At 45.4% G+C, this 23975-nt stretch overlaps 1 protein-coding gene across 6 annotated transcripts in view; it reads left to right on the top strand.

Annotated features, from left to right (window-relative positions):
• The first annotated feature begins 2549 nt into the window (after nucleotides 1-2549).
• MRAS (muscle RAS oncogene homolog) overlaps nucleotides 2550-23975 on the top strand; it is a 34758-nt gene continuing 13332 nt past the window's right edge. The window contains exons 1-2 of one of the 6 annotated variants that reach the window (XM_052675617.1): nucleotides 2550-2630; nucleotides 20515-20728. In XM_052675617.1, coding sequence (XP_052531577.1) covers nucleotides 20536-20728 — 193 coding nt within the window. In that variant the 5' untranslated portion in view covers nucleotides 2550-2630; nucleotides 20515-20535. Of the gene's footprint in view, nucleotides 2631-2706; nucleotides 2940-3096; nucleotides 3524-3566; nucleotides 3720-4802; nucleotides 4824-20514; nucleotides 20729-23975 lie in introns of those variants that run through there. The other 5 variants (XM_052675612.1, XM_052675611.1, XM_052675616.1 and 2 more) reach the window with 5 other exon arrangements.

The following is a 23975-nucleotide window of genomic DNA, read 5'->3' as shown; positions in this document are numbered from 1 at the left end:
ATGCACAATGATGTTCCTCATCCATAGCCTGAAGGAGTGCTCTAATACCTCTTACCAACTGGAGTTGCAGTGTAATTTAGAAAGGTGTTGGTTTCACACAGATTTGAAGCCATCTGACACGTCGTAGGTACACTTCAACTATCTCCTTTGCTGCTCATCTGAGACAACCATCAGGTAGGGCTCTGCCTTTGGTCTCCTTGTGCCCATCTCCACATTTAACACCCAAGGTCCACTCTCCGCCTTCTCTGCTGCAACCACTTACACCTTTAACAATGATCAATAAACAGTCACGCTGTTTATTTAGCCCTCGTAGTGAAATGTTGCACTACCTAGACAATACATTCCCTTAGAGACAGTAGGTCTGAGGTACAGCCTGACCTGAATAGTTCAGAGACTGTATGTCACTTTAATCCTATTGAGTGATGTTGAACCAGGCTGGAAATCTCGCCTGAAGTTGTATGGGGAAAATGTGGGCTAATATTTTAAGGTGCTTTTTTTTTTCTTTGAGTTTTCTATAAAGTTTGAAGTTTTGCCCAATCTGCACTTGCATCCTCCCAGGGAGGGCTCTTCCTGACAGTGTGTCTGCTGTCAAACCAAACTGAAAGTTTTCTTTGAGGGCTACTGGGGGTGACTCAGCAGGATACAAAAAATGCACTTAAATAGAAGTTGTATTGTGTAAGAGCTCAACCACAGCAACAATTCCCCCGTAGCAATGTTAACTAATATGCACTACAAAACATTTAATGTTGTTCCAGATTCTGGCTGGAATTGAAAGATGAAATGGGGATTTCTGGCTTTCCTTCTTACAAAATTTCAGTATGGGCAGGAGGACTCTAGAGAATGGAGGGATAGCCAGGAGTCAGGCCATAGGCATTTTCTCTTGAGTGTTGTTAACACTGATATGAAACACAGTAAAATTTTAGGATTTAGGTGTCCAAATGTTGGTCTGCTCCTTGTGTGGGAATAGAGGTACCTGCATGTGAGCAGAAATTTACCAGCTCTGAGCAGAGATCTGTTTAAGATGCCCAAATAGAAATCTGGATGCTCAGATTTAAAGATGTAAACCCAAAGCCTCTGGCCTATTGGTGCCAAGCCTGCAGTGTCCCAGCATTTAGGGACAAGGTTTGCTCAGAGCTGGGAACCTCCATTGCTCTACTGCATGCTTAACAAGTCCAACAAAAGTCTGTCTTCAGGAAACTGAGAGGATTTTTGTCCAGGAAAGAAAATTTGCAGCTAACAAGAGTGCAGTTTTGCACTGAATTCACATGCAAACCTAAGACTGCTGTTGACAACTCCCCCCCCCCATCTTAACATCCAAGCTGTTGATTCACATCAACAAAGTGTCTCAGCCCCATGGTTTAGTCAGAAAAGCCTAGAGGGGTTATTCTGGGCTCATTTTTTTATGTCTTCAGATGGAGCAAGATTAGTGAAGAATTTACAGGCAAAGAGGGCCAGCTTGCTTGCGGAATGCGTTCGTGGCAGTTCATAATACACCATTTGGTATGAGGCTGGGCCCTCCTTCAGTGAGATAAGAGGGACTCACCCAATCTTGGAGAACTCAGGCTCCGTATCTCCAAGGGCTCAAGAAAGGCCCAGGCCCACTTGCTAGAGCTGGGTGGCATGGCCAAATGGTTTGAACACAGCCTAGTGAGGAGCCCTGGTGCTCCACTGAGCCCTGTGGCAGCACAGAGGCAGCTCCAGGCTGGCTGTCCCTGTTCATGGCAGGGGAACTGGCCTAGATGGTTCTAAGAGGTCCCTTCCAACCCTAATGAATCTATGATTCTATGACTGCCCTCGCTCACGAGTTATTCTCAGGCAGCTGTTGCCCACATCCTCTGTACAACAGTGTGTATGCCAATAGCAGCGCTTGTGCAAATGTTGCAGGGCTTGTGCAAACGCAGGGCTTGTGCAAATGCAGGGCTCTGGCTGCCTTCAGCCAAAGGAAGGTGCAGGGTTGCAGAGGAAGCTGCAGGTGAGGGGTGGTGCGAAGCACTACACACTGCACGGGTTTCACCTCCAGAGCCGTGGGCACAAAGAAGAGAGGAGGACAGCAAGCAGCACCTGTGCTTTCCCTAAAGTCTCAACTGGGACTGGTACATAAAAGGCAAATTGTGTTATCACAACGAGAGGTACATGGCTTCCTCGTATTCAGCACAGATGTATATATATACAAATACGTGTGCGTGCAGCAGAATTGATGCTCACAGTGCCCTACGGGAGCCAGCCGTTCGCTGCCGTCCATTGCAGGGACACGCGCAGCTCCCGGGGGAGCGCCGGTCCCCGTGACAGCCCTCGGGCGCCTTAAGGTGCCTCCGCCGCTCCTCGGCCGCGCTCCACCTTAACGCCGGGCCCACTGCCACGCCGGGGCTCTGGGGCCGCGCGCTCCGGTCTACAGGCAAACGAGCCCGCAGCGTAACCCATCTCCCACCCCCCCGCAGGTGACGCCGGGCCTCCCCGCTGCCCGCAGCGCCCGGCCCGGCCCCCGGCGGCGGGGCGGCTCTATTTATAGCAGCGGCGCGGCGCTATAAGGGATGGCCGGCGGGCGGGGGCCGGCCGGCGCTGCCCGGCGGCGGGCGCCTCTCGCCGGGCATGGGCGGGCTCTGAGGGCGCGGCCCGCGGCGGCGGCCCCGGTGAGCGGAGGGAGGGCGGCGGGGCTCCGTCCAGCTGCCGGGGGACGCGGAGCCGGGGGGCGCGCGGGGCGGCGCCGGGGGCTTTGTGGAGAATCGCGAGCGTGGCAGCGCGAGCGCGCGGAGGTGCCCTCGGAGGGGTGGGAGCCGCGGCCAACTTCGCTCCGTCCCTCTCCCCGCAGCGCTGCGATGCGGAGCGCCGCTCGGGCATGAGCCGCCCCGCCGGGCCCTGCTCGGCCGAGACGGCGTCGGGAAGAAAGGGCCACGGAGGAAGCTCCGCGCTGCTCGGCTCGGGACCGCAGGCTGCCCACGGTAGGGCTGCTTTGTGCGGGCTGTCGGCTGCTCGGGGGTTTCTTGCTTCGTGGTAACGCGAATAAAGGGGCGGGAGCGGGTTCCGCGTCTCTCCCTCCGCAGTGCGCGGTGAGGAGAGGAGGGCGTTCTCCCTAGTTACCCTGTGTCACGCAGGGCTTTGTCGGGCGAGGGATCGCTGCGTTTGTGGCCGTCCTCCTTCCTTCCCTCCCCGCGGTTTCAGACGCGCGGCGATCTTTTACTTTCCTCCCTTCTCTTCTGCCGATCTGCGCGCTGCCTCAGCTCTTATCTTTTGGACCTCCGAGGACTTTGTGAAAGCTTCCAGATTGGTTTGCTCGGGCGTTTGCTGGGCTTCTCGAAGCAAGACGCAGATGCTATCTCTCCTTGCAACAAGGAAGAGGCAGTTTTTCTTTTTTTTGGTCTTTTTCTTTACTTTGAGACAGGACTGGGCGTTTTCAGCTCATGTGCGTGGGATTGTTGGGGATTAGAAAGCAAACTCACAACTTGTTTTTTTGTTCCCAACGGCTCAAAAACTCTGGAAACAGTGCTCGGAGAGCCTTGACTACTGGGCAGAGGGGTTCTGGCAGGTGAGGAGCAGGGTAGCATTGTGCTCGTTATGGACCACTCGCAGCATCCCAGTCTGTTCCTGGGACCCTCTAAAGATCGATGACTTTGTGCAACACACTGGGATGTCGTATCGGCGCAGGGTAGAGGCTCCTCTTGGGTAGAGGAGCACAGCTCACAGTGGAGACCTGAGCCCTGAGTGTGGCTGTCCCAGCACAGGTAACTGCAGCACCTCCACGTGCACCAGCGGGCATCGCTCTGCTTTAGTTGCTCAGTGTTGTGAATGTGTGAAAGTCTAAGCCCTCAAAACCTTGGTTGTCTTATGAGTCAACTCAACCTGGGATTTTGGTGGCAGGCTTGAAAGAATGCTGTTGTCTGGAAATATCTGTCATCTGGAAATTGTCGTTCATGCTTTGGTTTGTACTGATGCACCAGGTTGGTGTGCTCCATACCTGAGTGTATCTTTCTGTATTTCTGCAATGAAATTATGCATTTAGCTTCACAAGAGGGACAAATCTTGAAGGCTGAAATTTGCATGGACTAGCTGTCCTCAATTTTCTTTATGAAAAGTGCTTCTCTGTTTCTCTAAGTCAGTTAGGGCTGTTGTAAAAATGGGATTCTATTAGTTTAAGAGAAGGTAAAAGAGATGACAAGGGTGTGGCAAGGAAGTAAATGGGAACTTTAGGAAGTATACCTATGGCTTTGGATTTCCTGACAAACAGGAGTTTGTTCTTCACATTTGATCCTGGCAGCATCTCTTTAAAAGTTGTGGGTGCACTTCATGCCATTGTTTTGCATCAGTTTGTTTGACTTGCTGTTATTTTGATTCTCCATCCTAGGAAATATCCCACTTGATACAGAGCTCAGTGCAAATTGCAGAGGGTCAAACACCCTGTTAGTGTGGTTCCCAAGTCAGAGCAGCTGCAAAAGGAACAGAGCTGGCCCAGCATCTGTGTTGAGAACTAATGTGAAAGACAGTTTCAATTTACTGAAGTTTTGGTGGGTGTTTTTACCCGCTTAAGATTCTTTGTAGAGGAACTAAGAATTGCAGAAACAAAGCTGGCCTTCTTCATGGGGCTTGTGTGTGGATTGGGTGATATTTTGCTTGCTTATTTCATTTTGGAGTTGTTGTTTTTTTTTTTTTCCCATAAACTAAGACTGAAACTGACAGAATTGAAGGGATAAAACAGATTTTCAGGCAGGTAGACAGAACTTGTTTCCTTTTCTCCGCACCTTGATACTGGGAGAGATCCACTAGCATTTCAGGACTGGGAAGAAGAGGACAAGCCCTGTTTTTGAGCTGGTGTTGTCCCTGGCAAAGTGGTAAGTGAGGGCACTGTAAGAGGTGGATGTAGGACAAGTGATGAACCACTCTCACTGTTGACATCATGCTGTGATTCATCAGTGCTCCTCTTTGGCTGTATCTGTGCTCGAGACCTGTGTGGCTTGCCACTCATATTGTGTGCTGTTTGTGGCTGGCAGGTGATGTTTCATTGCTGGGAGCATTGGAACAGAAACTCTCCTCTGTTTGATTAATAATTTTGGAGGGCTCCTTGAGGATGGCTGTTTGGCCTTGCTTGTTTCTGCCTTTTTTTTTTTTTTTTTTTTTTTTTTTTTTTTTGCTATCTTTGGGTGTAAAATTACTCCTTGTGGATTCAAGCCAAGAGTCTCTATGTATGTCACCTGTGTGTAAAGCCAGGTCTCCCTGCTGACCTGTTGCATACAGGTTGGGCAGTTTGTTCAACTGAGTTAATCTATCCTTGAGGGGTTTAGGATGCTGACTTCAGCTGGACCACTCTTAATTTGTCTTTGCCTGGTTTAGTTATTTGCTTTGTGCTGCTCCTGTGGTGCTGTCACTCCTGGTGACTTCTTGCTCCTGCTGTGCTCAGGTTTCACAACCCCTGCAGTGCATTCCCCCTGCTTGTGGGAGTTATCCTCATCTTCTCCTAAATATGTAGCTTCCATGCCTTCCGTTACATCTTTTACCTGCATAGGCTGAAGGAGGAAGAAATTTTGCCTCAGTGTGATAGTGTGCAGCTTCTTTGTGCAGAGGGAACATCAGATTCTGGAGGTGGGGAATACTAACGTGAATCCACAAGAATGGTATTTGCATAAGCTTCTGCTGTCCTCAATAAGTAGATCAGGGCTGAGGGAACAGGTCTAATATGGAAAATATGGAATTCATTTTCAGACTTTCAAGCTAGTCCCGTAGACAGGGCTTAGGAAGAGAAGTAGTCTTAGGATATGGAAATGTGCCTTGAAAGTGACCTTTCAAAGATCAACAATATTATTCTTGGTGTCTGTGGCATCCAGACTTAATGAAATGTAAAGCAGAAGAAGTTGGGAGGATTTGGTCCAAGTGAAAACAGAATGAGCGTGGGACTGGCAGATGGGAGGAACATTAGCCCACTCCTTGGTGGAGTTGCTGCTTCTCCTGTTGTTGCTACAGAAGGGACTCGACAGAAGATAGTCAGTGGGAGGAGAGTGCAGACTGCTTGTTCTACTTGAATGTCACTGGATTTTTCTGCATGGGCACGAATGTCGAATGGTGCAGTGGGTCAGATCCTGAATGCTGGTATCTAATGTACATCCAGAGCAAGTCCATCAACTTTGTAACATCTGCAGTAAGGAACAAGTGGCTTTTTTTCTGAATAGAGGGGAGGAATGAACAGCTGTAGCTTAGGATGCTGAATTTCTTGGCATACTTTTTTCTTTTTTTTTTTTTTTTGAGATTTATGACTCTTATTCTCTATTTGAAAATGTAGTGGAGCAATTGCTGATCCATGCATGTATGCATGAGAAAATGCTGGTGGTGGAGTAATACATATGGAAATCTTGCATAGAGATATGACAAACTGGCCACCTGCTCTTAGATGATGAAATAATTTACAAAAATATATCTGCTGGAATAATGGCTGAGGAAAGAGGTGGGGGCAGGTTTGAGGGAAGTTAGCAGTATTTATCTTTGTAAGTAGTTTGCTGTACTGCTTACCGCTGACCCTCTTGCCAGCTTTACTGCTTCAGAAACAAGTGGTAGTTAATGCAGTAGCAGGTGCACAGACTTCATCAGAGGGAGCAGTCCATTGGACAGAGCTAGCATAAGAGATGGGAAACCTAAACCTGTCTCCCAGTGTTTTCTCTGTCACAGACTGCCTTTGTACTGATGGAGTAAGATCAGAAATTCTTGCAGCTAAATACCTGTGACTGTGCATCTGGCTCTCATTAGGTTTGCTGATTGGTGCAGTGACTGGTGTTAAGGTACTGAAAACCAAGCATTTACTCCAAGTTTTCATAGTCTACAGCAAAAAAAAAAAAAAAAAAAAAAGGTAGAACTGCATCAGCTCGCAGCCAGTTTCCCATAAACCTGCTCCCTGGGTATTGGTTAACCTTGCTAAGTGTGTCCTAGGGTCAAATCTGTTGCTTTTGTATGTGAAAGTAAGTCTTGGTTTGCATTGTGATTTACTGGAGTGTAAATAAAGCAAGGTCTTTCACTTAGAAGCTCACTCATCGGCATATATTAGTAACACTCATCAGTTTTTGACTGGAACTGTGATGGTGTAATTACTGTAAAAGGGTAACACATTCAGAACTACCTATGTGACTTCGGGAGTTGATTCCTGAGAGGCTTAGTCATTATTTTAAATAGGAGTCAGCTTTTTAAGCTACATATATTCCTGAAAGTTCTAAGAAAGGACTTCTATTATCATGTTTTTAAAATGTCAGTTTCTGGGACAGGTATGGCAGCTCTTCCACTCTACTGATTTCAGATATTAACTGAGGAGGTTGAAGAAAGATTAGAAAAACACTGTGGGAAAGCAGATTCTCATGAGTAATCAATCTTACTAGAGAAATCCAAGTTGTGAAAATGTCTATTCTTCCCTCACCTGACAGCAGGATGGATATGCACATATATATTTTCTGCTGTGTCGATTAGGACAGTGAGGAGGATGGCAGATGCCTTGGCCAGCGCTGTAGACAGACCAATCCACGTGTTTCTTCAGACACTGTTTGGGGCACTGAGTTCAAATAGCATGTGATCAGAGCAGTTTGAGTCACCAGGCCAAACACAGTTATCAGAAGAAACAGATAAACTAATAGTCTTCTGTACTCTGGCGTATGTGTTTGCATAGGTAAGACTTTAAGATTGAAAGCAAATTATGTTTCTTTTTTAGCAGTGATAGATTACTCTTAGTATTTGTGGTGCAGTTTTCTTAAAGTATTCCTGGAACGCTAATAATGTAAAGCATATTTATTTTGCAACATACCTATGGGATGGACACCTACTACTTATCTTGCTCCTACAGATGGGGAACTGAAGTGTTCAATAAAGCAAGACACTGCACACGATTGTGCAGGAGGGACTGCAGCAGGACAGGCAGGAGGGTGCTGAGTCTGTTGCTCAATACTGGTGAAAACCATCAAGCTCTGCTCCATACTCTACCCATTAGGTTCTTCCTCAATGCTTCTAAGGTGTCTTAGTGTATTTCCTCACCTGGACAAGGTGAGATTGGGCTCTTCCAAGGAGGAAATGCCAAGCCTGGTGAAGGAGGGGCAAGACAGATGGATGCTGATGTAAGTCTGAGGAAAGGTGTGGAATATCCTCTAGCTAGCTATGTTACCACTGCTTCTTTAGCAAACGTGGCTTCCCTGATGCTGGCACATCACAGCTATTGAAGCTCTGTTCCTCTGGGCAAACACCTGCTTTTCCTGGGTGCAGAGCCAGCTCTGCTGATGTCCCCTTTAAGACAGAGCTGATATAAGTGGCTGGATTGGTCACAGAGCCTTCTGCCCAGTCACTGGCTCCAGAGCTTCTGCCACTGTGCCACGTCCTTGGGCTCTCTGGCTGCCTTCTTTCTGACTTGGCCTTGCAAGCGGCACCAAAGTGTTTTGTTTGGGGAAAAGAAACTTGTAAAGTTGGCAGAAGGAATTCTATTTTGAGGGAGTTGCATGGTGAACAGTAACAATGAGTTTTATTTCTCAGAATGTATCTACGTTTATAGGTTGCTATATTTAAAAAGAAGAAAAAAATGAGTCACGGGGAGCTATGCTAATGCTCTTGCGAGGCTGAAGGCAACAGGAGTTACCTAACAGTTTTGTAAAGCATCTAGAGGATTTATGAAGCAAGCTGAAGCCAGTGTAAGCCATGCAGTGCTTTGTTCTGGGCCCCTTTTGTGTACCTGGTCCTGGTTACAGTGAAGTACTCTCCTAGCATCCTGGAAGTGCTCAATGCTGTCAGCTTCCCTGCTCTTGAATTTGAGTTGCAGAGCTGGGGCTGGATCTGCTGAGCTGCTCCTCTAATGGAAAGTCACAGTGGCAGTCAGCGGTGGCATGTCCCCGTGTGTCTCAGGCCACACTAGCTAGTAGCTAGTAGCAAATAACCATTAAAGTGAAATCTTCCAATTTTGGAGGCTTTTTGCTTCACTTTTCAAAAATCTGTCGTATCAGTTTCTAAATGTTTAAGTTTTTTGCAGTACTCTTAAGAAGAGTTAAAGCTTTTGAATAGGCAACTGTTACTTGCATTGCTGGAAGCAGTGGTGAATCTGATAAGCAGTATAAGCTGATAAGCTGAATAAAGGCTCATCCAAGCCAACTTAAAAGAATGTTAATGGACACTGATGCAGTGGGAACCCTATCCATTTTTATTTTTTTTAATTGTCCTTCCCACTTCAAGGACAACCAAAGCACCCACTGCCACTGTCTCCAGGCACACACAGATGCTAAAAGTATTTAGGGACTTTCTGATTACAAGTTGTGAGTCCGTGATCAAAGCTCCTTTAGCAGTTGGTTGTTGTTGCACAGAAGGACTCTATAGAGGTAATGGGGGGGGGGAAAAAAAGTGAGCGCATCCAGATGGAATTTAATCTAGACACTCTTATTGCTCTGTCATCTTTATTTAACATATCCTGATAATTCACAAGTGGTCTTCATAGGCAGCTGGTAATTCAGTAAAGATCGTGATCTTCAGAAAACATACAATTGATGTCTTGTGTCATGCTTGGTATGGATGTACTAATGCTACCATTGTAAGTATAAGATATCTAGGTGGGGAGCATCTACTTATAAAGTATGACTGCTGGGGAAAGTGTTCCAGTAGCAAGTGCTCAATCCCAGGAAGAGTCATTAAGAACCTGTGACTGACCAGGGAGGGGAAATCATTGCAGGAATCCCTGTGGCTCAGGAGTGGTTGCTGCAAAGCTGCAGGCTGGAGGCTGGTTTGATGACTGCTGGCTTTTAGTGGAAACAAGTTCACAGTGTACATCGAGGTGAGGAAGATATGCCCCAGTGCTCTGGGAAAACCCCAAGCTATAGAAAATTGCTTTTGTGCAACAGCAGAGCCACTTCACTACTGAGATTTTTAGCTCTCACAGTTAGGTACCTCTGTAACCACGTATCTGTATCTGGTCTAATCACCCTTGGAAAACATAACAGGTATCACCTGAGCCCATCCTGTGCACACTGCTTCGCTTTCACCTGAAGGGAGCCTGTTGGTAGCTGGTGAGGAATTGTAGTTTGAGATTAAGGCTCTGCAGAGCCACAGTTATGAGGTCGACTTGGATGGTACTTGCCGTTCTCCCTTCACAAATTACTTTGTTGTGCAGGGGCAGAATGCTGGGAGAGGCTTGTTTCTTTCACGTGCTCTGGATGCTCTTAAACTTAGTCTGCCATCAGGTATAAGTGCAGGCACGAGGAGCTGAACGGACCATTTGCGTTTCAAGAGCTTGGTATGGTCTGAGAAGATCCTGGAGGCTCTGGTTAAGGACTCTGCCTTGAATGGTTTCCTTTGTGCTCCACGTGGCACAGATGCTGGTATGGTGCTGCAGCACCTCTGCTCTGCAGGAGCATTTTGTTGTGAAATTTCCAATTGAATGTTAAGATCATCATCAGAAGTTTGGCTTTGACTAAATGCATGTGAAATGTGCAAAGTCTCTGCCATTAATCAGTGAGATGTGCTCAGGGGATGTGTATTTTATCTTTTTTACAGTATAGCAAGTCTGTCTAATTAAGCATCTGGGATTTGAATTGTTAGATAACAGTTTCAGTCTACTTCTGTGTTAGTAAAGATCTCCAGCAACCCATTTTTTTTTTTCCTTGGATTTTTCAATTACAGACTTCAGAAACTCTTTGAACCTCAGGAGGGTGACTTATTGGGTCCAGAAGAGCTAAGAAATACAATTCTTTTTCTAAGGCCCCCTGAGCACAGCAAGTCACTCCCTGTTGTTTACATAGCAGCCTCACAAGAGTATGGGAATAAGCGTTAAGTTGTCAAAGCAAAGGAGAAAAATCACATTTTCGGGTGTAGGCTGTATGGAAGCATGTGTTTGGATTTGTGCTGTGTCAGAATAAATCCTTTTGCTGCGCAAAACACTGGGAGCAGCTTTCTGGCTCAGAGGTCAGATTGCCTCATCTGTTTCTGGATTGGGAGGGGAAAGTGACAATATTGGGAGTTGGTGTGGGTTTGGGAAGGCTGGTGAAGAGGTGGAAGGGTGTAGCTTGAGAGGTGGGAAGGGGCAAGGATGAACCAATGTGGCAGAGGGCTCCTGAGCCCCAGCAGTGGGTGGAGGTCTGCTGCTTTAGACAGTGCTCCCCAAGCCCTGTGACCCCAGGCTGACCGATGCACTTCAGAAGCTTTGTGCAGTGTGGGCGGGGGGACACAGTGGGTGGAACTGATGACCCAAAATATAATTTCCCCTTCCTAAGACTGGGTGTGTACCAAGCTGGTGTGGTAAAGAGTATGAACCGAAAAATGCTGAGAGATGCAGTGGTTAAACTGAGACATGCTGTGGCAGGATGAAAGTAATTGTGTCCCTTACCAGCCCTTAAATGCTTTGGGGCTTTTTTTTTTTTTTCTTCCAAGTGGCTGCAATCCATGCTGTCTCTATCTAGGCTTCTCTGCTTTTAATAGAGAGAATTTTATATGCAAAAACACCAAGACACCAACAGGGCAACCCATCCTGTGTTATGTTATAGCTCACAGGGTTAAGATAAAATGTAAGGATATCTTCAGTTATCTTTCTGTTCAAGTTTTGGTTTCGCCCTGTGTTGATTTATTTTTTTTTTCTCTCCAGTCTCCTTGAATGTACCAAAGCATATGAGAAGGACCCCTGTGTGGAGTGAATGACCATTAGGGAGAATCCTGCAGCCCTAGAAGGGACAAATCCCAATCTTGTTCTGTCTGTGAGCCTGATATTTAAAACATGATGTACTTGAGCTGCCAAGGCTAAGACTGGCATTCCCTTGCCTTGGTGTTTAATAAAAAAAAATAAAAAATAAAAAATAGTGGCACTCTGCAGACATAGAGGTGGCTATGTGGGACTTTACTGTGAAGTCAGAGCAGCACAGTGCTGCATCCCAGGATTTCTGTGAATATCAGTATCTTGACTGTTGTGATTTTGCAGCTGTACCTCAGCTGTATGGTGGATAGAAGGAAAAATGGCTCCTGCTAGTTGCTGTGAAATTTCACTGTATGCATAGCTGCACATAGAAGCATTCACAGTTTAAGAAAAAAATGTCCAGCCCCAGGAAATGATGAGAAATATGGTGCTGTCACTATTTAACTGATGTTTTATCTTCTCCTCCCATCAGAGGCTCTCTGGTGCTAATACCTAATGGTGCATTTGCTCTCTGGGTCCCTGTGGAGGGAACGCAGCTCTGTATATCTCCTCATCTGTCTGGGACAGTGGTTCCATGGGAGGTCTGTTCTGCAGTTTCTTGAAATGTGTTGCTTCCAGCCCAGTGACTGAACAGACAGCATCTTCTGGCAGGGCTGAGTACCCTCAAGGCTGACTCCTGACATGGGTCTGGCTGTGTGTGGCATGGCATGTTTCCCCCATGTGTCTGCTAGAAACAGCTACAGTGTGGAAGCAAAAGATGTTATTGTTTGCGAGTGAAAGATGCTTTGTGGTGATGACAACTGAGGGTGTGCCTCTCCCCTTTCCTTTAGCTCCAGAGAGATTCTGTTCTTGGTTTTTTGTTTTGCTTGATTGTTTTGGTTTAATTTTTGTTCATCCAAAAAGTAATTGATTTTTGGGTGGGATTATGTTTAAGTTGCAAGTGGGTTTCTGATGTGATTGCACAGAGAGAGAAGCGGTTGGAGCACTGCTCATCTGAGGTACTTCAAGAGAGCGCAGAGCACTCTGGAGGCACAGTTTTCCATAAGACACTAATCCAGTGAAGTGCTGTAGACTTGCTTGCTGGCACTGTTTAAATCCATAATGCAGCGCCACCTGCCAAACCGCAGGGCATAATGGAAGTGTTAATGAATGTACATATATATACCCTCCCACACAGCGGGAAATTGACTTAAAGCTTGAGGCAGAGGCTTCAGACTGCGTGTAGATGGAACAGGCTTTGTGTGTGCCCTGCATCCTCACAGGATGCCTCTCAGGCACTGGCAAGGCAAATGTGCTCAGCAGGAAGGAGGACTTGAGTCAGGCATAGCTAAACTGTGTTGTTTAAGGGTGGTTTGGGCAGTTGCCTTCTGGTTGCTTAGTATCCCTTAGTGTCTGAGCACTGAGTGTGTCTTTGCCACTCAGAGCATGAGAGGGATACAAAGAGGGAGGTGATTGCTGCACAAGAAAGGGCTAAGAGGTTCCAGGGCTTGGATGCTGGAGATCAAAGTGCTTCATGCCCGCAGTCAGATTCATGGAAAGGTGCAGCTTTGGGTAAATGAGACCACTGCTCTTCTCGTTTTCTTCTGTCTGTCCCCAGAAGATTGGCAGCATCAGCCTGGAATCCCCACGTGAAAATACTGTTAACCAGGGACCTGTACAGTCTTAGAGCTATCTAAAGAGACACAAAGTGTGTTTGCCAGGAGGGAAGGGAGTCTTTAAAAAGCCATTTACATCCCAGAAGACATCTGGTAGTAGCAAGAGAGATGTAAAAAAGCATTAAATACCCAATAGAGCCTGACTGGACACAAACTTGGAGCCAAATGCATTGACTGATTTGCAGAAAGGTGACTGGAACAAGATGTACTCCATAAACCGTCTTTGAAGCAACTGGAGGTGCCAGGAAGTCTGCATTGGTTGTCATGCCTGCCCTATGTCCAGTGTGATGCCCAGAAGGTCACAGCACAGCAGGCTGTGGTGGAACTGGTCAGAGCTTGGTGCATGGCCTGGTGAGGGTCAAGTAGCCCTTGTTTTGTTGGGGATGCAGAACTACAATGGGGAGTGCAGTTTGGAGCAGCAAGGATGCTGGCATGCTGGCAGGTGCTGCTCAGGATTCCTACCCAGTTGCATCACCTTGTTTGCTGCAAGCCATGTACAGGCAGTATAGAAACTTAGCAGTGCTGTGCTGCTTTTGCTATGGAAACCTTGCTGCACAGTACAGAAAAGTAGCAAAACCACCCTGGGTAGTGAATTTGGGGTCTTTTTATTGGTGTGTCAGCAGACTGGGATGTGTAAGAGGGAAGTTGCCCATTTCCAGGGATTGTGCTAGCAGGAAGGGCAGCTATTGGAATTCGAGGCTGCTTCCTCCACTGCAAATTTGTTCTTGTTATCTCTGGCTGGGCAGGGCAGGGGAACATCTTGGCTATCTGATTTCTTTTGCTACAGTATGTTTAGGTTAGCTTCACCGTTTCCATGATAACATAAGAGAGGCATTATTGGCCTCACTAGCAAAGAATTTTCAAGAGTTGGAGAGGAATCTGTCATTCCACAGTGCCTCCCAGGAGCTTTGGAATTAAATGTGTAAGGAAAGGGATGTTGGATCTGAATGCACAAGGAAGCAGTGGAAGCAAAAGCAGCTGAGCCATGTGGTTTGTCAGGAGATGCTCTCATTTAACGAATTGGCAAAAGGGCTGGAACACCTGTAGGCAGGTGGACACCTGTAGACTGGAAAGCATATTGTGCTAATGCAGGTCTTGGAGATGCAGGAATGGCTTTCTCTTAACCTGTATGAATTTTCCTACAAAACTGATAGCTGTGGTGCTGCAACTCTAGACTTAAGTGGGGGTGGGGTTTTTATTTGTTTTTGTATGAATTTAACCACTTCATCTGACCGTAGACTCATCAGGTGATAAATCTTGTTAAGTCTTTCGAAAAGGAGACTAAATTACCACAAGAAACATGCTGAAGATGTACAGCGTTGCTGGGGATATGGAGGAAGAGCTGCGGTTTGTCTTGGTGACTTTTGTCAGTATGACTGATGTGTGCCGTGCTGCATTTAGGTAAAGACCAGAACAACAACAGGCACATGCTTAAAAATAAAGATGAGTGAATCCCCAAGTCCAGCTTCAGCAAGGGAGAGCTGTTACAGCTCAGTGCTTCTCCAAGAGCTCCTTGCTACTGCCTGGGAATTTACAGGACAGTGTGAGGGAGAAAAGCAGAGGGGGCTGCCTACAACCCAAGCCATTTCCAATGATGTGGCTTTTTACATTATTATTTGTTCAGGCTATAATTCCATGTTTCCTAAAATAACCACGATGTATTCATCAGGAAGCTACTGCCTTTAGCTGCCTTTTGTGTGAATCTCAAGTGCTTCATTACTCCCCTGGTGAGTTTTCTTTCTCTTACAGTAAATCTGAGCAGCATCTGTGCAGTGGGGGAGGTGATGTGATCTTGGGTTGAAAGAGAGAAAAGATTTGGTTGGCATGGAACATCAGCGAGGAGTTCAGGGAGCACAGCCTTTGGGATGCATCTTTTTACACCGGAGGAAATTTTAAGAGGCCTCTTTCAAGTCTGCAGCTACATCCCACAAATCAAAATTCAACCAGTGGCAAAGCAGAGGATTTTATTTTCAAACAACAGTAGGTTTATGACTATTCTTTTTCCTCTTCTTTAATAGCAATCTGATAATGCTTTGATTGCTGTTCAAAAAGGAAATGCCTGTAATTCCCTGTACAGGTCTTGCCAGGTTCTGCTCTTCATCAGGCATTCTGGATGCTGAGGGAGTTGAGAGCACTCACCTGGCAAGATCCTTCTTAGAAAACCTCCAGGAGTTGAAACTTGGGTTTTGAACAGCTTAATACTAAATGGTGTCAGACTGTCTTCCCACACAATTGGTCTCTTCTGCATTGATTTCCCACTTTCATGTGGTCAAGCTTTTGCTCAGTGTATCCTTTTGGAGGCATCAACCAAGCAGGAACACTGACGGACTGAAGGAAGCCTGGCTAAGAGTTAATCATCTTTATTAAGTAACAGCTGTCAGTGGTTATTTGTATACCTGCAGGTCCTTTGGCTCTGAAAGGTTTGGAAGGCAGTCATGCCAACTTGAGGGAGAAATTACTAAAGTTCACTCAGCATGGCTCTAGGGAGACAGCTCCCTGCAAAAATTGCACATCCCATGTTTCAAGGATTTTCAGTAGCTTCCAGTCCAAGCGATTGCCTCCAAGGTGCAAAGCCAAACTATTTTGGTACCTGGCTAACATCTCTGGGTGTGTCATGGTAGCAGTGTGGCTGCAGCCAGCAGCCTGCAAGAGAAACAGAGAGGGAAGTGTTCAGATCTTGCAGAGTTTCAGCCCTAGAGGCATCACAGGGAGTCACTAATGCTTGTGAAGTGACTGGGTGAAAGGGTGTGAGCAAGTAGGCTGTGGCTACGGAAGAGTTATTAATGGCAACTGTAGGAGTAGTTGGCAGCATTGGTGGTTTCCTTGGCCTCAGGTGGGGCTGGTGTCCTCAGGTATGCAGAGCTCTGGCAAGACTTGTGAAAAGCAATCCATGGACCAAAGCAAACCAGCAATGGCAAATTTGCTTGAGGATAGGCTGATCAACATAAATATGTATGCATAAGCTAATCTTGGCCTATTGCTCTAGCAGCTCCCTACAGTTGTCATTTTTGAAGAGCCGTAGTGAGGAAAAGGGAGCTGGTCGCTCCCACACAGACCCCACTGCAGCTTGAGGTTTCATAACAGAATTAAGCAATTTGTCATGTGTTGCCATGGAGACCATAAATCACTGTCATGCTGGGCTTTTCTGTCAGGGAGCTGATGCCTTTAATTGCTATAACCTCAGCTGTGAATCCAGAGCTTGATTCTGAGCTCTTTACCTGAGATGATGGCTTTGCCCTGGGAGCTCTGCCTCTGGGAGAGTGGAGCTGGAGCCAGGGCAGGAGCACTCATACATTAACTGTCACATATCTGGGGCAGGTCTCGCTGTTGTGGCACAGAGCTCCACCTCTGCTCCAATCAGCATGAGTTATAATGGCTTACACAAGCTGCTATCTACCTCATTTATACTCAGGGCAAGTTTCCCCATGGTGATGTGCAGCACATCCATGGTGTTGTGACCCATTGGTTGCATTAGCTACGCTGAATTTCTCCATTATCAGCTTCGTGTATCTCTCTCAGCCCCTTCCACTCCACCCACGTCCAGACAGGTAAATGGGGTTTTACTCCATTCACTCTGCCTCTGTATTTGAAATCCTTCTTGCTGAGGAGTGCTCAACCACAGTGGCACTGATGGGCCACTGTTTCTCCTTCTCCTTGCTGTCTCTCCTAAAAGTGGCCGTGTCTCTGTCTCAGCGTTAGGGGTTTGTGCTGTCAGAACACAGATCTTACCAGCATGTGTGGAGGGGGGGCTGCATAAATCTGCCTCCAACCAGTGACTTAACCAGAGCTCTGCCAGAGTCTGTATGCATCGCTCTCTTGGCTGCTTCAAAATAAACAGCTGTATAAATTGTAAGATGATTATCATCACAGCTTATTAGTGTATTACCACATGCTGCTTTGTATTCAGACAATAGATAAAAAATGTCTGTTTTGTTTTTCTCAATCAAATCGACAGCAAATACATTCCTCCTTGCTCCCTTCTGAGAAAGGCTGTGTCAGTACTCCTGCCAAAAACATATGAAAATCAGCCCGACTCTTGTGCACTTGCCCATGGCGATGTAACCAGCCAGCATGAAGCTCTGCACACCTTTGTAAGTGGTTAATGCTTTCCAGGAGGTGACATATGTTGTTTTCAAGAGTTGATTTATTAGATGGTTGAGATTATAATCTCATCAAGGCGCGATCTGTCTTCTTGCTTTGATTGTCAAGGCAGGTGGAGGTGTAGAGATATGGAAGTACTCGGATTTTGGAGGTTTGCATTATGTGCTGGTAGGTTTCAGAGCGCTGCTTTCTCTTCTGAGATGGAAACTTTTTCGTGAACACTTCTGGTGTCTGTTGAAACACGTGACTGTCTGGCTTTGAACCCAGAACACGCATTCATGTCTAGAGTGCACAAGGACACTCCTTAGGAAATACTCCAGTGATTTGGGCAGTTTGGCTGTCATTGCCTTAGGGGACCTTCAGCAGTGTGCTGATGATGGCACAACTGGGCAGAATGCTGGGGCCCCACTGCTGCTGATGAATGCTGACACAGTAGAAACACCCATGCAGAAACGTTCATGTGCTGAATCTTGACACGAGGATAGAAGGTTTTGTCCATTCATGCTGACATCACCTAAATGCAGGTTTTGTACTCAACAAACTAGCTTACAGTGCCTGATTGATTTTTTTTTTTTATTTTTTTTTATTTTTTATTATTTTTTTATTTTAATTAGTTTTATTTTCCCAGTTATATTTTGGTTGGTTCTCTGCAGGCTATATGTTGCTCAGTCTGGAACTTAAACATATGGTATAATGAAGTAACTGCAAGTAAACACTGATTTGACCCCTTACGTGTTGGACAGTCAGTTTGTACAATGGGCTAAATATTATGTTAGTACTTTGGGAAGTGTTCCATGCAAGATAAGCTCAAGGCTTCTCAGGAGGGAGTTAAAGGGGCTGGTACTAAATGCTGCTGAGCAGTAGCTTGCGGTTTTGTGAGGAGGTCAAAACTGTGCACAAACCAAGTGTGGTTTTCACATCTGTGTCCTGTCCTCTGCATTGTGAGCAACAGTCGGTCTTTCATACGGCACATTGGAGACGCACAGGGTGGCTGACTCCTGGGCGCTCCAGTGTAAATAAAGGAAGGGTGAAGCTGCGGCCACAGGCAAAGCAAAAAAATAGTTGTCAAATGTGTTGGGAAGTGATTGAGGACAGCTTTTATACAGTCTTAGTTCTAAGGAGCCTCTAAGGATCTTCTGACTCTAGCATGGTAATGCTGAAATAAAGCTTGATCTCGCAAGCCAGCATGAGAGAGATGCTTGAAATTGGTAGGTTCCTGCAAACCAAGCATGCTGCCTGTTCATAGTGTGATCTCGTAAACATGAGAAAAATCGCTTAGTAAAACAGAGGTAAGAAACTTTCCCTCAGGATTGTACTGAGGAGTTGAAATCAGAGTGGGTGAGAACAGAGCTGTGTTTCATCACCTTCTCTCCATGTATCTGCTGTTGCTAAAGGTGGTAATGCTGTTTTCAAGAATTTTTCCAGACAGTTTAGACACAAGCTGGCTTGGTTGTGTTTCTCCTTACTCTGAAAACGTTGGCTTGTGTCAACTGTTTGACAAGAAGTCTTGGCAGTTCCACCAGCCCCAGCGATCTCACCTCTGTGGTAACCCCTTTTCTTTTCAACAGGGCTTTGTTTTTAGAGGAAAATTTAGGGTGGTTCCTATACATTTGGCCCCAGAAGAGGTCTATTACATAGCCTTAGTTAGAGGTCAAGGCGCTCAACTTGTACCAACATAGAGCTTATGCATATGGCAAGTTATTCTGTATTTTCAGAAGCACCTCTGACACAAGCTGTACTTTGTCATACGTAAAGTAGCGTTGGGCAGAAAGGAGGAGAGAAGACTCTGTCATTTAAAAAACGAATACATAAACCTTGTGCTAATGTCTGTTTGCAGGCAAAAATGCATGTATGCAGTATAGTGAATCATTGCATTATCTTTATGTTGTCTTTGAGCATTGCTATGACTTGAACAGCATTCTCACAGCACACTTTGGGGTCACTTGCTGACACCAAATATTTCAGGGGATACATTTTTTATTACATCTTAGATTCTACAGGCTGCTTTGGCCTGAGAATCTTTTTTCCGTAAGTAAAACAAACTCAAATTCGAATATTCACATCTGATTTTATTTTGCTTCCTTTCATGTGTTTGCCTGAATGCATGGGTGTATAGTGGGGGGGAGAAGCTGGTTAGCAGAGCTGTGAAAAGCTCTTTGTTGAAGGGTAGGATCTTTGCTATATAATAAGGAACTCAGGACTCCCAAGCACTGTAAGTGAGAACTGCCTTTATGGTTCAGTAATCTGCAATAAACTGAAATAGTGCTTTGGGACAGAACTAGAGAAAGCGAAGACTAAACTTGGAGGGTCATAATCATAAAATGGCTGAGGTTGGAGGGAATTTTCAAGACCGTCTAGTTCCAACCCCCTGCCATGATTAGCGTTGCCAGCCAACAAAGCTAGGAAGTGCTCTTAGTTGAGAAAAATCCCTACAGTTACTGGGAACCCCCAACAAGCTCTTGGTAGCTTAATGTGGATACCAGTCAGGATGCTGATAGTTTATGACAGTCTGAGCATTCCCTCCAACACAGCCTCTTTGCACTCACATGTGCTGCTGCCCAGTTGCACCCAGTGACTTTGTTTTGTCTCTTAAAAAAAATCAATTCTTCTGCTGTCATCTTGGGGGACAGGCCACACACAAGGGGAAGCTCATCTCTTGATTCTCATGGCTGTGTCACAGCCACAAAACCAGCCTTCCTGCCAGGGCAGTTTTTTTTTTTTTCCAAAAGAGCAAAACAAAAAACACCTGTAGCTCCTGGCTTGCTGCCCTCTGTGCGTGTTTCTTGGTTTTCATTTCTCAGACTTGAGGCTGAGAGAGAGGAAAGCAGTTAAGTGTGTTCTTGTCTGCCAGCAGGATGTGTTTGGTGACGATTAGCTAGCATTATAGACTGGGACCTGTGTAAATGAACTGCAGCTTGGTGCTGTCTGCCCATGGAAGTGATGGGCCTGGAATGTGAGGGAGCTGTTGGGAGGGCACACGCTTTTGCTGTGGGCCAGAAAGACTGTGAGTGCTAGCATGGAGGGGAGAACCCCTGGTTCCCAGCCGTGGAGCTCTTCTTCACTTCTCAGGCACGTGGTCAGAGTTGCCTCATGCACATTGCTCTTGTTTTTCACTAACAAGTAATCAGAGATGGTCTCTTTCTCCAGCAGGTTTAGCACAGTGGAAACATGGCTACCAGCGCTGTTCCCAGCGAAAACCTCCCCACGTACAAGCTGGTGGTGGTTGGAGATGGCGGCGTGGGGAAGAGTGCTCTCACCATTCAGTTCTTCCAAAAGATTTTTGTGCCAGACTATGACCCAACCATTGAAGATTCCTACCTGAAGCACACAGAAATAGACGGGCAATGGGCAATTCTTGACGGTGAGCAAGCCACACTTGTGGTCCCCTTTCTTGCTAAACGTGAGAACAGGTAGACCTCAGTATCTTCCACAGCATGTTGTACTTCTGTGTTCCTCCTGTGCTGCAGTCTGCCAGGGATTTTATTACAAGCTGTCCTGTGAACAGTAGCATGTGGTCTGCAGCTGATCTCCAGAAAAGCTTCTACTTCTGTCTGCATTGGTTCCAGTTCTGCATAGAGCTGTTTCTTGAAGGAGTGTGAAAACCACTAGATTGTGTTGAGTGGTGGTTTCCAGGCTGCTTCCATCTATCTTGTCAGTCTTCAGAATGACCAAAGGGCACCTATTTCAATCCTTTGCATTTAGCAAGAAGGATTTGTTAGGGTTGTGTGGACAGGCTGTGAGCCACTGTGGTGACCTCCTCTGGTAGAGTTGACCTAAACAGGCTTTAGGGAGCACGCCATGTGCTTCAACAGTGCTGCAGGGAAGAAAATAGCATATAACTTCTAGTTAAATCTATGCTTTCTTCTCGTAGGTAATGCTGAGCTGCTGTGTTGTTTTGCTGAGAAACTCTAGACTTTCCCATTAGTACAGTGTCTTCTCGGGTGATTAGTACAGTTTGCACGGGTGATTGCTGTAGCTGGCTGTGTTTCAAAAACTACTACCCCACAGCTCTGCCAACTGTGAACTCCACAGCATGGAGCTTTAGGCTATGTCTGTGCATGGTTATACCATGCTGAAAATGACATTTGGGGTAAGCATCCCTGGTAGATAGCTTATGTCCTGGGAAATACTGGTAAGAGGGCAACTGAATAAGGGCTATAACTAGAACGAGCATTTAATCAGAGCTCATCCACTGACAGGGAAGAATTGTAGTATCTCTCAACTCCCATCTTGCAGGTGTGATGTTCTCATATCTAGTTACCTATATCACTTAAATATGAGTAGCAGTCTAAAGAGCTTCTGTAACTTGGGTTTTTCAGTTCTCTGAAGAAAAATTGTTTGGTTTTTTTTTTTAATTAATTTTTCAATTAAAAAAACCCACAACCACAGAGCAAAAAAACACACCCACCCATTTGATTCTGCAAGTGAGAAAGAAGCTGTGTTTTTACCTAAAACTGTGATTTTTCTGTTTGTGCTGCATAAGACAGATGAGAGCTCTAAGGGCAGTCTTGCTGTCAAAATGCTAAAAATTTTGTTTGGCTTTATATAATAATTAGGTTGTGCATGAAGTAAGCAAGTATTTTGTGCCTTAGTTACCCAAGTGCACTGAACCAAATCTAAGCTGACTTGCAGCAGGCTTCTACCTCAACAGTCTTACCATGAAGACATTCAAAATGACTGTTGTCTTAACATATGTAAAATTGGTGTATGAGGACAGGAAAAACAAGAGATTGGCATCATTGGTGGAACATGGAGGGTTACACAATTTACCCTGAAGGCCAGAAATTCAGTCTAGTTGAGATCTTAGTTGTACTTTTAAGGGTTTATCAGATGTAATTTTTTGAGTACGGATGGCCCCCATGACCTCCAAGGTGTTAAAGAACAGCCTTAACTCAGTTTTTTGTTTTTTTTTTTTTAAATATGACTTAATCTTGCCAACATTTGCTCATTTACATGTCACAGTTGGTCACTAATGGACATCTACTTCACAAATATTCCCTTGCAAGTATGTCTCATGATGTTATCTGCATCAGAGATACCTGCTCTCAGTTGGCCATCACATAATGTACTTCTGTAACTTGTTTGTTAAATGCTAGTGCTGCTTTAAAAAATAAATAAATAAAAAGATCCTGTTATAAATTAAATCCATTCTCTCATGTATATCTCTTTAGTCCATAATCCAACCCTTTAAAATTAATTACCTTTATTTTTCTCTGGTATGCCTCATATTCTATTCTTTTGGTATCAATTACTGTACACGTTGGTATTGACTGAAGCAGCCTTTCAGGGATCTTTCACTGAACATTTTTATCCAAGAAAAATCTGACCTGAAGTGGGAGTGTGGAAGGAGGTTGTTTTCCAACAAGCATAAGCTTAGCCTTTAGCATCTGCCCAGTAGAAACAGGGCCTGAAGACTGACTATCACATGTGTCTCCTGCCACAGCTCTGTGTCATGGGACTTGGATCTAAGACATTCTCATACGCTTGGGCAGCTGCTCTTTTTGTGGTTACACATGGCTGCGTGAATCAATTTGGGTATAAAATTAGGGACAATTGTGATAGAAAGGGTACAGATTCATCATGATGAATTCTAGACATTCCAGTTGGCTTTATGGCTAAGTTCTTTATGGTTTTTTTGTGTGTTTTTGTTTGTTTTTTTTTTTCCTCAGAGCTTGTTGTGGGGGAGGAAAGGGAGGTAACCAGCAGAGACTTTTGCCTCACCCTGCCCACCTTCAAAATAGGAAACAGAAGATAAGGCTGCCTAGTGAGGGCGTAGTGTGAGGGGTACCATAAGTTTCTAAGTTTGTAGAAATAGTTGATTAAAATATATATATATATATATTGGCATCCAACAACTTAATAAATTAAAAAAAAAAAAAAACAAAAAACATACAGGCCGTTCTCTTCCTGGCTGTAGCCTGAGCAGTTCTGTACAAAGTGTCCAGCATTTAATATCTGAACTAGCATTATGTTGGTTAAAAACAAAATTAACAAAAAATGCACTAAAAAATCCCTACCTTGTGCTATTCAGCTTCCCTCTGTGAAAACCTACACATTTGATAGCATTATAGCCCCAGGTGGCAGCTTGATTAAGTGTTTGACTTGGGTTTTTTTGTTTTCCATTGAAGTCTCTCATTGATAGTAGACTTAAACAGAATGGGCTTTTATTTCAGATTTTAGACCTTAGAGACAAGCCTGAGGTCATACTCATCTTTTACCCATTTCCTCTCTGGCATGGGTGAGTTATCTGTCCTTATGCTCTTAAGAGAGAAGAATCTGTGATAATTTCATGCCTCCCAGGACACTGAGCAACCTGTACTTGGTGTATTCAAGTCCAGCTTGGCTGCTGAGTGCAGAAATACTTGATTGGTGGCCTTAACATCAGTTTTCTGGGACCATCAATTCACTCTTTGGAGGACGAGTGCCATAGAGTGGAACAAGGCACTTAACTTGCATAAGAGATGTACAGGCAGCTTGTGGCTAGCCCTTGTTTTAGATTTCTGCATCTCCAACAAGGCTTTGAGATCAGCCTCCAATTTTCTCTGCATGTGTTATCCTCATTTATTCCTTGCTGTTCATACTGAAATCAGCATGGTGATGTTCTTGGT

This window comes from Tympanuchus pallidicinctus, unplaced genomic scaffold (genome assembly GCF_026119805.1).
Source record: "Tympanuchus pallidicinctus isolate F22 unplaced genomic scaffold, pur_lepc_1.0 scaffold15, whole genome shotgun sequence".
Taxonomy (NCBI): Eukaryota; Metazoa; Chordata; class Aves; order Galliformes; family Phasianidae; genus Tympanuchus; species Tympanuchus pallidicinctus.
Note: the sequence above shows the minus strand (reverse complement) of the source record. Positions and strands in the feature narration are given on the sequence as shown.